Consider the following 15745-nt stretch of genomic DNA (forward strand, 5'->3'; position numbering starts at 1 on the left):
GCAGGGAGCCCTGAGGGCCTCCACAGACAGCAGGGAGGCCAGCGGCTGGGGGCAGCCCCACAACACCCACCCAGACCCCCCCCCCCCCCCGGCCTGGGGAAACCTCTGGACAGGACTGGGTCTCACACAGTCTCAGAAACACAGCCCTGAGCACAAAGGTCGAGTTTAAGCCCAATGCTGTTGGGAGGCAAAGACCTCCGCCCACCTCCCAGCCTCCCACGGGGGCACCTCCCGGCCCTTGGGCGAGCCTGTGGGGTCCTGTACTCCCGCACAGGACATTAGTCAACCCCGCCAGCTCCGCTCCCACCGCCCTCTCCCCTCCCCGCCGCGTCTGGGCTCCCGGCTCCCGGCTGATTTATTTTTCTGCCAATTTCCCCGAGCTATGCAGAACCAATTACCGGCGGAGCGCAGCGGCACCGCCGCGCCAGATCCACCACTCTGGCAGGCCCTCGGCGTGCTGCATTTTTCCTGTTATTTTTTTTAATTGAATTTTTAGGGTGGGGGGAGCAGCACGCAAACTCCATCTCGGGAAACTTAAGCCCCGGGGCCTGTCTCAGGTCACGTACTGCACACCCTGTAGTAATATAATATTTACTGCCCGAGGGTGCCGTGGCTGGGACTGCCCCAGCCGGTGGCTGCAGCGCAGGGGCACGCTCCGGGTGCAGGGGGCCCTGACCAAGCTGGGCCTGGGCACAGGAGTTTGCCCAGCCTGTGTCGGCAGCCAGGAGGGACAGCAACCCCGACCACCAAAGGGACATTTCCATGGAGGCCAGGAGCCCAGCCAGGACCAGGCCACTAACAGCGTATCTCAGCTCTCTGCTGCGCAGGAGAGCCCAAGGCAGCAGGCATAGAGAGGGGTCACAGAAGACAACACCGGTGGCCCTGCACCCCCAACCCTAGCGTAGTCAGCCCTCCTGACTCAGGGAGTACGGGCAGTTGCAGAGCCGGCTGCTCACAAAGTCACTGCCACAGCTGGCCTGCTGTCACTCCTCAGAAGCCACAGCTCCCTTGGGCCCAGGCTGGACCAGAATCAGACCTAGCCCTGCTCTCTGAGAGCCCCCCAAGAATGGAGAGGCAAGCCATCCACAATTCCTATTCCTGCAGCCTCAAAGTCAGGAGTCCTTCCTGGAAGAAGTGGCCCAAAGCTAGTCAGGCCCAGGAAAGCAGGAAGAGCAGTGTGACCGGTAGAACAGCACACACATGAGCAAAGGCACAGGGGCAAGGGAGTGCACGGTACGGTGGGGAGGGGTGGGGAGGGCTGCACAGACCAGCAGAGAGGCTCACAGGGCCTGAGGTCCCGCTGTGGTGGCAGGTGGTGGGGGCAGAGTCCTGCTCACCAGGACAAGAGCTGGACTCTGTCCTGTGGGGCTGAAGTCTGCTGTGTCACCATTTTAGGAAGATCATGGGGACGCTGACGCAAGGAGGGCTGGTGAAGATGGCTGTGCGACAGGGGCACCCGCAGGGCAGGAGAGGTAGGGAAGACAACGCCAGCTCTGGGGACGATGGATCCAGGAGAAGACACAGCGGGGAAAGGTGACAGAATCGTCTGGGGTACCTGTGGCCCCAGACATGGCGTGGTGCACAGCAGGACACCCCACTGGGAGGCCAGCACACAGGTCAACCTATGGCTACAGGAACAGAGTGGACAGCGTTGGCCCAGCAGGGTGAGTGGCGTTCCCTGGGAGATGGACCGAGAAAAGGGCACCATGTGGATGAGCGGCACTGACACTGTCAACGTGGCCAGAGGCGATCTGGGGACCCCACGGGCCACAGGGGCATCAGCCGTCATGGAGGAGACCCTCCTGCCCTGGCCGGGGGCTGCTCACAGCCTCAGGTGGTACCTGGAAGTCCACCTGAGAGCCACCGTACGTCCTACAGAGGAAGGAGCTCGGCTCCCTTCCCAAGCTCCCCAGGACACCCAGACACCCTCCGACTCACGAGGGCAGGCTGGAAGTACTTCTGTGGGGAGGACGTGGAGGGCAGCACAGGTCACAGGTCCTCCTGGCTCAGGGTGCCAGCACCTCAGCCCCATGAGGCATGAGCGAGACTACTTACAGAAGCAGAGCCTTGGCCCCTGACCCGACCCCAAGGCTGTGCCACTCGGGCAGTGCCTGCCACTCTGCAGGGATGGCGCAGGGTACTTGAGAATGCCCTGGTGAGCCCCCCATGAGCCCCACATGGGCTGACCACGCCCCTGTGTGTCCCTCCAGCCCCAATCCATTCTCCCATGTCCAGACCACAGCACCAGCTTGCCTCCAGTCACCATCCCTGTCCTAAATGCCTCATCCAACTCACACTGCTGCCGACCCCACAGAGAGCGGCCGCAGCCAGGAGGTCACTCTGGGCCTGCCTTTGGCCAAGCCCCCTTCATGACCCATCCACGACAGAAGAGACAGGGCAGGTTAGTCAGCCTGTGCCTCAGTTTCCTGGTCTGTCACTTTGATGGGACATTCATACATGTGCGATTCTTAGGGCAGCACCTGGCACAGTAGGTGGCTGTCACCGCAACACCTCTGGAAGAGCCCAGGCTGACCTCTTCCTCCCTCAGCAGCCTTTCCTCCTGGTGTCCCTGCCTCTGCTAAGGCTTTGTCACAACGCAGCCATAGCCGCCCCCCCACCGGTCCACCCCTCACACTGCAGCCCCAGTAGGCAGCTGAGCCACAGGGGGTCCCCTTGTCTTCTGTGGCTCCCAGGACTGATCTCTCCTTACCAGACCCCTGAGGCCAAAACCCCCCTTATGCCTACCCCCAGATCCCTGAGGCCAAACCCCCCCTTACCCCTACCCTGAGCAGCAGGAAGTCCCCTTTTCAGAGGCCAACTATTACCCTTCCCTACCAAGTCCACAGGTATTCCTCTTCCAGGAAGCTCCCCCTAGTTGGACTTGTTGGACCTAGGTGTACCTGATCTAAGCTCTATAGCCCCAACACTGGTTCCTTCATTAGCTTAGTTTTATGTCGTCACCCCCAGAGGACAGAAGGTGCACCCTCATCAGTACATTCTGGAAGCCTGGTCCTGAGCCTGCCAGGCTGTAGGAAGGTTTGGGGGACTGGTCTGGAATTCTACCACTGGGGGAGGGCATTTCTTTGGGGGTAACATTTTTCCAAAGGATATTTATTTGAAAGGCAGAATTACAGCAAGAGAGGGAAAGAGAAAATGAGAATATGAATCTCTTCTATCCACTGGTTCACTCCCCAAAAGGCTGCAACAGTCAGAGCTGGACCAAGCTGAAGCCAAGAGCCCGAAGCTCCATCCAGGTCTCCTAAGTGGGCGTACAGGCCCAAGCACTTGGGCCATCCTCTGCTGCTTTCCCAGCCTCATGAGCAGGGAGCTGGATCAGAAGGGAGCAGCCAGGACTTGAACGGAATATGGGATGCTGGTACTGCAGGCAGCAGCTTAACCCTCCCCAAGCCACAGCGCCGGCCCCTGGGAAAGATCTTGATAGATACACTTCCTTCCTAGGAAACAAAGGACTGGAACAGGCACCGCAGCAGGTGGCCGTGGGGACCCATTTCTCAGCATGAAGGCACTAAGACATTTTTCACAGGGGCTCCACAGCCAGGCGAGGTGATGAGACGCTGAGGGGCACACTGTCATACACTCACACTCAGCCCCAAACAGCAGAGGAGAACAACCATTCGTTATAAGTCCATCGGACCCACTGAGAAAACTGAGCCCAGTGAGGTGAAGCTGCCCAAAGCCAGTGAACAGACAAGTGCCCGAGTCTCCCGACATTTTCTTCTTAATGACTAGAGCCACCGGTTCTTAAGTCCTTCTGCTCCAGGCACTTTGTTTATGAAATATCATAAAGGAGCTATTCTTCATAACAGCTTGAAGTTCAAGGCTGTCTTAGCCACGGTTCCTCAAAACCAGAAGGGGAGATGCAGAGCCCCTTCTGGACGGCCGCTGCACCCCCATTCTCCATCACCCCAATCTCCCTCTTCCTGAAGCTGACAGTCGGCCGTGTCAACAGAAGGCTAACCAGAAACCATGCTCCCGCCACGGCCCTGGGAGAGGAGCCGCGTCTCACACACACGCACACACACACACACACACACACACGCACATGCACACACATGGCCAGCTTCTCCTGGAGATTCCATCAGGGAAATAAGGGGTCGGGGATCAGAGACACAATGCTCTCCATTCAGGTGGCCGGGCCGCCCTGGGCCCACAGCTGCCGCCGCTGCAGGGAGATTTATGGCCTGCTCTAAATGTCACCTTTTCAACTCCCTGCGCTGGCTCCTCCACCTTTGCACTCAGCACGGGCCGGACTGCTGGCCAAGCGTGGCTGGGAGACGCGCCCTGCTCACCGCCACACACGAACACTCTCAGGGAAACGGGCCTAACCCAGCCAGCGGAGGAGGGTGCTGGGGGCGCCAGGTACCTCCTACCTGCAGTCTGCAATGAGCTCATCCATCAGCTGAGCCCCCAGGGTGTCGGCGTCCTCGGCAGAGCACTGCGCCTTCAGGGCCAGGTGGACCTGCGCCAGACCAGCTTCCTGTAGAACAGGCAGGCCGGGGTCAGGATGCCACCAGGGTGCATAACGTCCAGACGGGACCCAACCCCCTGGCCCTGTCACAGCTCAGCCCCTAAACCAAGAATGGGTGAACGTGTAGGACAGGGAAGGCAGAGCCCAGACCCAACTATTCAGGATCTGCTCCAGCTCCAGAACATTCCAGGGGTCCCCATGCTCAGTCACACCCAAATCCCTAAGCCCGGATGCCAACCTCACAGGTGGTCTCCAGGAGTTCAGATGCTACCTACAGACTTTCACAGCATCTGAATGCATCCCACGCCTCACCCGCCGCTTCAAGCCAAGTCTGACTCCCCATGACTCCCCACAGCTAAGCAGCCCATTCTGAGCCTGCTCCAGGCCCCTGCCTGGAACCCCCTCTCTCCTTTCCAGATGTTACCACCTGGCTAGGTTCACACCAAGCTTGCCTTCCTCAGGGGGCAGCCCACCTCCAGGCACAGTGAGTTCCCGCTTCAACCTCCCTGGCCTGACGCTGCCTCCCGGGCTAAGCTCCCTTCCAAGCCTCCCTGTGGGCCGCAGCCCTGAGATGGGGGCAGAGACCCTTCTTGGAATGAATGGGTCTATCGGTCCCCCATGCACCTTGCTCCCCACTCATCAGCCATCTCAAGCACGGGACATGTGCTCCAGGCTGCCACCACCAGTCCAGGACAGATCCCGGAACGAGATAGTGGCTGATCCAAAGGCAGTACAGACTCGCCATTCTCCCCATCTCAGTGTTTGCTGGTTTCTTCCTTCCTCTAGAGTTGCCGGCCTCCAGGGAGGTGTGGCCCACCATGCCCCACTAACCCTGGTCCAGTCTGGACGCCCCAGATCCACTGCCTCCCTTCACCCTCCATCTTTTGAACTGTGCTCACCTCCTCACCCCAGGTCCCTCCACCTGCCACTCCTCTCTTGTTCCAACAACATGGCTGCACCTGCCTCTCCCACCTTTCCACAGGTTACACACCTCACCTGTGAGTCCCACACTCCAGCCACACCCTTCCTGCCCTGCCTTCTTCCTTCCCTCATCCTCTCCACCTCTGTCCACATTTGGATCTCTACCGCCCTGGCCAAGCTCCCAGCAGTTGTCCATAACTCCCTAAAAGGCCCCTTCCCCACCTCCAAACCAGAACTCACCACCCACTCTCTTTCTCTGCTCCCTGCCTGCCCAGTCCTAGGCCCCAGGATCACTTCTCATAGTCCTTCCTCACCCCCAAATCCAACAGGCCACCCAGGCCTTGTAGCTAACACCCCACAGCTTCCCCCAGAAGTCACCTCCTCCCCTGGGCCCCCCCATCTTCACAGCTGAGCTGAGCTCCTGCCCCACAACCCATCTCCCTCCAAGGAGTCCATTCTCTGTCACTAAACTGATTCTCTGAAGGCAGGGGTAGCTCCTGGTTTGCTCCTGGCTTCTGGTTTGTAGCTAGAAGTTGCCTACAGGAGTCCTTGTGTGTGGGGAGAGCCCAAGGGCACCCAAGGCGGGGAGTGAACAGTTCAGACTAAGACCGTTGCCCCCTGCCTGGTGTCATCCCCTATATCAGACAGTCCCCGGGACTGTCCCCCCTGCCAAGTCTCTTCCCAACCTGCAGGGCAGGACTGCAAACCCCCAGGCCAAGAGGGTCTGAAGACACTCCAACCCCCTCAGGTCTGGGGTGGCTTCTGCTCACCAGCCGGTCGGCGATCCCAAGCAGGTGATTCTGTGTCTCGACCCTGTGGCTGATGTCCTCCCAGTAGGAGGACAGCACCACCACAGGCTTCACGTTGCCCCAGGGCAGGTAGTAGTAGTGGCAGCCTGGGAGAGGAGAAGGACCTGAGGCCTGCGCCAGAGGCAGAGGCCAGGGCTCAGACCTCCTCCTGGACAGAGGACCCACCCCCTTCCCACCTCAGATGTCCCTTGGACACATGCGGACAACCTGTACTCCCCGGCGCGTGCAAACAAGCTGCCTGTTACACAGCCAGCCGCTGCTCTCATCAGAGCCCCTTAGCATCTGGGTCAAGATCCACCCCGGCCACAGATGGTGTTTCAGGGGTCCCAGCTGCAGGCTCCACGCGGAGGAGCATGGGGCAGTGGCACGGGGCGCAGAGCCAAGGGCAGACCCCTCAGCAGCTGCCTTCCCTGGGAGGTAACAGCTAGGGTTTGGCCCCCGCCCTGTGGTTTGTGCACCCCCAGGAGCGCGAGCGCGGGTGCAGGCCTCACCGTCAAAGACAGCCCTGCTGTACTGCGTGGTGGAGGCCAGCGGCAGGCAGGTGGTGTCGAATTTGTTCCCATAGTTCCCGATGCTGACTTCGAACTGGATGGCATCGTCCACGTCCTGCAGCATGGAGGCCGAGTAGAAGGCAGCAAACAGGGAGTACTTGCGCCTCCGCAGGTACTTCTGAGGGCAGAGTAGCAGCCACAGGTCACCGCAAGGAGCAGAGGAAGGCGTGGCGGGGAGGGCTCAGGGGCCCAGCGGCCCTGGCCATGACCACACCCCCAAGGCCCCCGGCTGGACCGACGGGCAGCACACAGAGCCCAGGTCAGCAGACGGCGCAGATGTAGTAACGGAGCCGAAGGTTCCAGGGCTGCGCGCCTGGCCGCACCTCCCCAGCAAGATCTGCTCTTCCAGGGCCAGGCTGCTCGGAAATCCACGCCGCCGGCACCACCACGCCAGCGGAGCAGGGTCCCCCACGGTGCCCTACAGGCTCGAGTTTGCACTCAGAGGGGGACTGCAAAGCTCCAACCACCACAGCCCCCACCCCAAGCCTCCAGGCACCCCTGAGACAAGCACCAGCGCCACCGCATGGGCTGGGGGTGGGGGCACAAGGCTGAGTACGCAGGAGGCAGCCAGCCTTGGTCCCGGTGTTTTCCACAGTGAGGGCAGAGGGCAGAGGGTCAGAAGAGTTGGGCATGAGGATGTAAACAATGAGAGTTGATGCTTCCTGAGTGCCTCGTGCGTACACATATTCGTTCACTTAACTCTCCTCACCGTCCCAGGAGGGAAGGGTAATTGTCACCCTGACAGTGCAGACTGGGAGCGGGAGAGCCAGGCTCCGCCCAGGGCCATCTGACCACAGAGTCTGCAGGTCGAGACCTCCTGGCCCAAGGTCTGAGCTCTGCTGTCTGTTGAGCCTCCGCTTCCACATCTGTGAGATGGGGTGATCGCCGCTGGGAAGATCGGATGGCTGCAGGGGCACCCCAGCAGCGTCTGCCGCACGGCGAGAGTCAACCTGACTTCCGGGTTAGCGGTTCTGACAGCACTATGATAAAACAGCGTCGGGTTCTGCTGTGCGCTCCAGACTTCTAGAATCCTCTCTCTTCTCTGGGCATCCCTCAGGAGGCAGGACGGGTGCTGATCACACCCGTTCTGCAGCCGAGACGCTGAGGCCAGGGAGGTGAAGGCAGAGCGAGTGTGGGGCCGAGCCCTCCCTCCTCCTGACTATGTGGCCGCACCCAGCGGGGATCCAGCTCTGGCCCAGGAGGTGCCCCTCACCTCCACCCGCAGGATGTCGTCCGCAGGGAGGTCCTCCACCTTCTGCTCGCTGTGCTCCACCAGCTTGGTCTCTAGAGAGAGCAGGAGCCGGCCTCGGTAGGCCACACCTTCCCCCTGCCGGGAGGGAAGGCACAAGGTGGCCCTGAGGCCGCACATCTTCAGGGAACCCAGGAGGTGCCTGCACCAACCCTCTCATCCGGAGCTGAGTGAGGCATGGCCCAGCAGAGCCTGAGCAAGGAGAAGCCACACTGGCCCTGCAGAAGAAGGAGGGTCAAGGGGAACAGGAGGGGCAGAGGAGGGGCAGGGGCTGGGCCGGGCTGGGCCGGGCAGGAGGAGGATGCTCTGGGGGGGTGGCTGCCTGGCCCCGGGCCAGCCCCATCGGGTCCCTGGAACATATGCCAGGCCCAGGTGCTGCCCAGACCATTCAGGGACGGGCCCACGTGCAGGCCCCAGGCACCCGGCATCCCACCCTGGCTCACCTTGCCCATGTTGAGCTCCACGAAGGGGTCTGGGAAGCCCGTGAACTCCCTGGGGCTGCCATAGAGATTGACATAGCAGGGCCCAAAAGTGGGGAGGAAGCCCAGATGGTCATCCACTGCAAGACACAAGCAGGGATCAGAGGGGTGGGCTCAACCCCGCCCCCTGTTCCTCCAGCATGTGCCAGAGGCAGCCCTTGTAAGCATATGCACGACCATGACCTCAGCGAGCGTTCTCACCCTCTCCCCTAAGTCCCTCAGATCCTTATCCTGAGACACGGGGGTATTTGTATTGCTGAGGCTCAGAGATGCAAAGGAACATACAGCTGCAAAGTAGCAGGACCCTAAACGGTGCAGCCTCAAGCACACGCACTCAGCCAGCAGCAAAGCTAGGGCTCAGGCCCCCGGGATCCTACAACCATCTCCATCCTCACTTCCTCAGCACCCAGCCCCTCCAGCCAGTGGAGAGGCACAAAGGAGGTCCCCAGGCCCAGTGACCAGAGTGTCCACCTGCCAGGGGATATGAGAGGGGTCTGGCTGGACGTCCCTTCCAAACAGTACAACCCCCCGCTCAGGCCCCTACGTCCACTGGCCCGACTTAGCCTCAGATCCCTTACTTACACACACACACACACACACACACAGCCAAGTTTCCCGGGATGGGATTTGACTGGGCATACTCAGAAAACCCCACAAAGCTAGGTGTCCGTCTCGGAGGAAAGGGGAAGAGAACATTTCAAGGGGGCCAGCGTTGTGGGGCAGTGGATTAAGCTGCTGTTTGCAACGCTAACTTATCAGAGAGCTGATTCAAGTCCTGGCTGCTCTGCTTCTGATTCAGCCTAAGAAGGCAGCAGAAGACTCCTCCCCAAGTACTTGAGTCCCTGTCACCCACGTGGGAGATTGATGTGGGAGTTCCTGACTCCCAGCTTCAGCCTGGCCCAGCCCCTGCCATTGCAGCCACTGGGGGAGTGAACCAGTGGATGGAGGATCTCTGTCCCTCCTTCTGTCGCTCTGCCTTGCAAATAAACTTTGAGAGAGAGAGAGAGAGAGAGAGAGAGAGAGAGAGAGAGAGAGAATGTTTCCAGAAGGATGCCAAAGGTAGGAAGTAGGGCCAGGTGCAAGAGCCACCTGGGTGACCCAACCTACCCAAGGACACACCAAGGGAAGGCCAAGTTCAGTGGCCTCAGCCAAAAGTGCTTGGGCCAGAGCTATGGTCATGCAACGAATGCCTCATCCCTGCTGAAAACCTGGGGGTGAGGGAGGGACAGAAGGGACCAGAAGGCCAGAACTGTGCCTGTCCCATTGCCAGGGGTCACCCTGCATTGTTCACACTCTCCCTCTTCCAAACGCCAGCACAGACAGGGCTCTGGTTCTGCGGACAGAGGGAGGAACGGCCAAGCGAAGCGCACGCTGATCACCATTTGTGTGGATCACCTTGGTCATGACTCATCCTGTTTATCTCAACCTCCAGAATTTTCAATCCCATCCTCCTCTGCCCTTGCTGGCTCCTGACTTCCTCCTGGTCTCTCAGACACCTTGCATCGCCACTCCCACCCCGCCCTCCCGACAAGAGCATCAGCCGAAGCCCAGCAGGTTGAAAGGGGTCAGGGAAGGTGGGAAGAAACTGCCCTCAAAGCCTTCCGAGTGGTTTGCACCCGTGACAGCACAGGTTGGTAAGCTCAGAGGCTGCCGGCAAACCTCAATCCCAACTCAAGCACAAAACTCCCCCGGCTCCAGCACCCTCTCCCCACCAAGCAAACACCCACAGCTCCAAAGGTAACGGCAACGTACGGTCTGTGGCTGGTGGAGGCTTGACCACACCTGCGGGCTCCTCTGAAGCGTAAAGAAATGGGAATGGGTTAGGATGGGAGGAATGGTTACGTGAACAGCGCGTGTGGATGCAGACAGACGGCTGGAGAGACAGCTCCCCGCTGGGAAACAGATGTGGCCTGGGCCCCACCCCCAGCCCAGCTGAGATCTTATCACAAGCTCAGTCCCAGCCAGGTGCAGCCTGCAGCCCCACGAGGAGCCCCGGGGGCCCTTCCCGACCATCCACCTGTACATCGCAACATGTTCGGCCTGCCAGAGTGGACGGAACGGGATTCGATATATTCAGGAGTGACACAAAAATGGGCTCTTCCTTCCTGGAGCCAGGTACATGAGAAGACAACACACAGACACAAAGAAAGGACAGGGAAGACACAGAGCAGCCAGGCACACCCCATGCTCCAACCCCAGTGGGCCCCTTGGACACTTGGACCAAGAACTCTAACAGCACTTCCAGGCACAACATCTCCACCTAGTGCTCATTTGCAGTACTGCCAGTGGAGGCACCAGGTTGCGTTTTCACAACAGGCGCTGCGACCCTGCTTCTAACACCTGCTGCTTCCAGTGAAGCAGTGATGGGCACTGTCCATTAGCTGAAGTCTCTAAATGACAGCCATGTCCTTAAATACGGTACTGGGTATCTACAAATAAGGACGGAAGGGAGGAAGTGCTGCGGCGTGCTCTGGGCTCCTGGAATCATTCTTCAGTTCTGGGCAGGAACAAGGTGGTCCGAGGGGCAGGCACTCTCCTTCTCCCTCCACTGGCTGCCTCCTCCACACTCTGACCTTCCCTCCCTCCTCCAATCATCAAAGGGTAACCAAGTTCAAGACCATGACCAAGCCTGCAGACATGGTTGGTGAACTTGCTATTTTATTCATTGTTCACCTTTACCTACTACCTTTCTCCAAAAGAAAAAAATCCCTGTTGCTCTTTTCCATAGCTGTATAACTGCAGTTGGGAGCCAAGAGTTGAGCAGAACCGCTGTGAAGGAAGAATGAACAGAGCCACCGAGAGAGGGTGGAGATGAGAGAACAAGGGGATGCGGAAGATTGGAGACGAGAATGGGGCCGGGCGAATGAGGGCAGAGGCAGCAAGGAGGGTGCAGCCCCAGGCCAGCTCTCGGCTCTCTACAGCCAGCCTCGGCAGCCACTGCTGGCCAGCGGAAGTCAGGGCTGCAGAAATCATAGTTCACGGCCATTCTCACATCCATGGGGATAGATTTTCACAAGTGAGGGAACCAGGCATCTGGCTATCAGGTTGCTTCTGGCAAAAGCCAGAGGACCCACATGGGCACAGCTGCCACCCCCAAGGAAAGGAATGGCCGGGGACCACAAGAAGGACAAAAACTCTGCTTCCAGCTCTCTCCAAAGGATTACTAACAGGCCCGACCAGCTTCCTCAGGCTGATGAGGCCAAGGTCACAATTCTAAGCCCAGTGAGCTTCTCAGAGAGGCAACCTTGGTTCCCACCCACAGCCCGACTCCAAAGCCTGGCTGCAGACGGGCCCAGCCCAGACTGAGTGCCACCCCAGTCCCACCAGCATCTGACCAGCATCCAGCCCGGAGGGGTCTGGCAGTAGGGTGGTATAGCAGCCTGTCTCCCAACCACGCCTTTTCATTTGCTCTTGTTTGTTCATTTGTTCATTCAACAAGCTTAACTGGGCATGGGGACTGGAGTCACACACGTGGCCCAGGTGTCATCTTAGGCCAGGGGGTTCCAACGTGGGGCAGGTTACGGGTCTCTGGGTGCCGAGGCCCAGCCCAGGTTCTCTCCCCTGTGTCTGCAGACAGCTCGTAAAGTAAAGGGCAGAGTGACCAGCACAGCCACCCAAGACAAAGCCTCTATTTAGTCCTCATCACCCTTCTGCCAAGCACAAGTGTTTTGGTGTGTTTTCCCCAAGCCCAGGAAACCAGGGTTGTGGAAGTCCCAAAACGCAGACAAATCCTCCCAGTTTTGTGGCCTGAGCAGCCCCCTCACCTGGGGGAAGCTGAAGGAGACAGGGCAGAGGCTCCCAGCCCAGTCAGCCACAGGTCACAGCCCTGCAGACAGTCCCCGGGGACACACGTGTCTCCTGGAGAAGCCAAGGCCATTACCTGCGGCCAGCTCGCTCCTCTCGGCACGCCCCCAAGCCCATGGCATTTGGCCGTCCGAAGCCAGCCCGCGCCAGACAGGAGGAGTCACAGAGCCCTGCTGGGAAACGGTCATCATCTGCCTTCCAAAGACAAAAAGAAACCAACTCTGGAGCTCTTAGCCATGGAAAAAACTGTAAGGGAATGAGCGCTCCTTGTGAGCGAGAGTTTCATGAGTACACAGTTATCCAAGAATCTGCTCAGGTTTCACAGGTCTCCTGTGCCCACTACCTTTGGAAAGGAGGACAGCTTCTAAGGAAAGCACTCCTTTAAAGAAAAAAAAAAAAAAGGCAAGCCAATCTTGGTCCTCGGGTGCACAGGGTCCCAGGAACCCTGCACTGTGCCCAGGCAGACCTGAGGGCAGGAGTGCGCCTGGATTGGTATCAGCTCTTCTCCTTGCTGGAAACACACAAAGCAAAAATGGCAGGTGGGGCCCAAAAACCCGGGAGGTGGGAGACTGCAGAGAAAGCCCTGGTTTGTTCAAGTTCAGTTTCACTTGAGTTTTGAGGACAATGAGGAAAGAGGCTGTTGTAGGTCCCCACACACCCCAGCATGGGGACAAAACACGGCAGAGCCCAGGGGCGAGTGGGAGCGGCAGGTTCCGAGGGGGCCTCGGCAGTGGGAGCAGCATGGGGGGGAGCAAGGCCAGTGCCTGCCACTGGGGCCGGAGAAAGGCTCAGGCCCCCTCTGCAGACAGACACCGGAGAGTCTGGGTGGCCGCTTGACCTATGAACTTGACTCTTCTTGCTCAAGCTATTTAACTTGGACAAAACCAGTTAACCGATTGTGAGAAGATTCTGATTTCCAGAACAATCTGCGGGAAATGTGGTCCTGCCTCTGACTGCCTCCAGGACACACACGGGAATGCCCGTGACCTGAGCGCCATCTAGTGGCCAGTAACCATCTTCATCCCTCCCCCCAACCACTTCCAGTGACACAAAGAGAAAAGGCTAACCTGACCACCAGGGAAGCCTGATGAGGAGGGGTTCTTGGGGGGTCCACACTCCCTATCAGGGGGCTATGGGCAGGCACAGTGGGAGCCTCGTGAAACAGCAGGTGTCGGAAAACATAAACGTCCCATTCGGCCCCTCAATTCTGAGATGGGGACCAGTCAGTTCCTTCCTTACCAAGAACTGTGATGGTGAGGTGGCCACCACGCCCTCTGTATTCCCCCCCGCCCTGTCCCCTACATCCTACCACCACACAGGACAGCCTTGTCGGAAACCCTAGGAAGAGCATCCCCACAGGCACTGCAAGCTGGAACGGCAGTTCCCAGGTGGGAGGGGCGGAGCAGGGGCGCCCCAAGGGCAGTGCCGTCTGGAAGGCCATTTCTGCGTATGGCACCAGTGCAAAGTCTCAGCAATGGAATCAGAATGGCAGAGGGCAGCTAGGTGTGGTAGTTTGAGTTGAGGGTACTTGGGAATTCACTGGAAAACTCTCCACCTCACTGGATTTGGAGTTTCCTAAATTAAAAGGGTGGGCTTTTTTGTTTGTTTGTTTGTTTGTTTCAGAGAACCTGAAAGAAGGGATTGGAGAAGATACTAATTTCAAGAGCACCAGGTGGAGTCTGCCAGGAGCACGCCCCTGTGCCCCTGCTGCAGACCTAAGGAGCTGCGAGGACAGAGACCCGGCCAACACCCAACAGATCTCCTGGAGGGGGCCGCAGAGCACCCTCCACGATGCAGAGGCAGCATCCGCGCCATTCAGGAGGGCACCCATGTGAATTTTTCAGGAACCGATTTGGAAGCCTCGAGGGAGTGAAGAGAAGGCCTTGGTGGACCCAGGCCCCCTTCTGGGAGGGAGCAGACATGGCAGGAGGAGCAACAGAGGGGAGCGAAGCCTTGAGAAGAAACTAACAAGCAATCACCAATTTTCAACCACACGGTACAGGGGGAAAAAATCAAATTCATGATGCAGCAAGCTAGTTACCGAGCTAACACATAGGAAGCGTGACTTGGGGGTGAGTGAATTTATCATCTCATTCCATCCCCACAACCACCTCACGGGGTCGGGACGCCCCAGAGCCTCACTGGACACAAGGGGACTGGGGCAAACCACTGGTTACAAAGCAGCAGAGCCAATGGGGCCGCAGGCTGGCCGGCCGGGACTACAGCACGTCCTGCCACTGCTGCCCAGCCGGCCTTCAGCCGGTCACAGCAACACATTCGAATTTCTCTTTAATTATTCTTCAATTCGGATTTAAGAACTCACCGTGCCTCACACATAGCTCAGTGAAAGAGAGCCCTGTGAGCGATGGATAGAGTCATTTTCTCAGCTAGAAGGAAAAGGACAAATTCCTACAAGCAGCATCTAGTCAGAAGAAAAACATAGGCTACCTACAAAAAATAAAAATCAAACCGCACTCAGAAAACACACCAATAAATTCAAAACAGGGTAAACAGTCAAATGTGAAAACAAAAATGAAAAATAGTGTTGAATATAACCTTGGTTAGCTGAAGACCTTTTAAGCATGACATATGAAGCAGAACCCTTATGGTATCATTTAAATAAGACATTCTGAAAGTAAACGCAAGGTGTTGGAAAGTTTAGAAAGGAAGGAAGTCCGTGAGTGGATGCTTAGGCAGGATGCCTGCAGCCCTGAGCAGAGCACAGAGGTTCAAGCCCCGGCTCCATCTTAGTTCCAGCTTCCTGCTAACGCACGCCCTGGCAGGCAACAGGTGCTGCCTCAAGGAGTCGAGTTCCTTGCACCAGTGGAGACCTGCGTCGAGTTCCCGGCTCCCGGTTCAGCCTCAGCCAAGGGCCCTTGCAGGCTTCTGGGGGAGCGACCCAACAGTTACACCAGCAGATCTCTCTCTCCCCTGCTTCTCCCTCTTCCTCTAATGAGTTAACTTTTAAAATAAAGAGTTAAAACATACAATGAAAAGTCAAATAAGTTTTTTTTTTAAATTAGCAAGCTTAAGAAAAAAGAAAACATAATAGAACTAAGAATTAGGAAAACATGGCAGATAGAAAGAATTGTTTAACTCCTAAAAGGAAGCTTTGCAGGACACTATATAAATAAAAAGACCTCAATGTAATGGATGCTAGGAAAATTCAAATTAACAAAATTGACTAGAACAAAAGTAACAAACTAAAACTAACAAGGAGCACCGAAGAAACTGGAAGGTTTCTGAGGCACTATTACTACACCCACTGAAGAAGGGCACCCAGCCCAGTTGGTTTTATGGGTGAATTATTTCAAACCCTCACAAGACTATATTCTTATGCTATATAAACTGTTCCAGATGTTAGCGAAGACTTTAAATCTTTCCAATTAATTTTACAGAGCCAGCATAACCCAGATACCAAAACCAGAGAAATAATAAGCACA

The 15745-nt window shown here is 57.6% G+C and overlaps 1 protein-coding gene across 27 annotated transcripts in view; it reads right to left on the reverse strand.

Annotated features, from left to right (window-relative positions):
- DYSF (dysferlin) overlaps positions 1-15745 on the reverse strand; it is a 189747-nt gene that overhangs the window by 102520 nt on the left and 71482 nt on the right. For 17 of the 27 annotated variants that reach the window (XM_002709778.6, XM_002709776.6, XM_089327567.1 and 14 more), the window contains 6 exons: positions 10251-10292; positions 8463-8578; positions 7984-8097; positions 6711-6888; positions 6181-6305; positions 4392-4498 (listed from right to left, as the gene is read on the reverse strand). In XM_002709778.6, coding sequence (XP_002709824.2) covers positions 4392-4498; positions 6181-6305; positions 6711-6888; positions 7984-8097; positions 8463-8578; positions 10251-10292 — 682 coding nt within the window. The remainder of the gene's footprint in view (positions 1-4391; positions 4499-6180; positions 6306-6710; positions 6889-7983; positions 8098-8462; positions 8579-10250; positions 10293-15745) is intronic. The other 10 variants (XM_002709783.6, XM_002709780.6, XM_002709777.6 and 7 more) reach the window with 1 other exon arrangement.

Source organism: Oryctolagus cuniculus, chromosome 2 (assembly GCF_051225735.1).
Source record: "Oryctolagus cuniculus isolate XC-2025 breed Fujian yellow rabbit chromosome 2, ASM5122573v1, whole genome shotgun sequence".
Classification (NCBI taxonomy): domain Eukaryota; kingdom Metazoa; phylum Chordata; class Mammalia; order Lagomorpha; family Leporidae; genus Oryctolagus; species Oryctolagus cuniculus.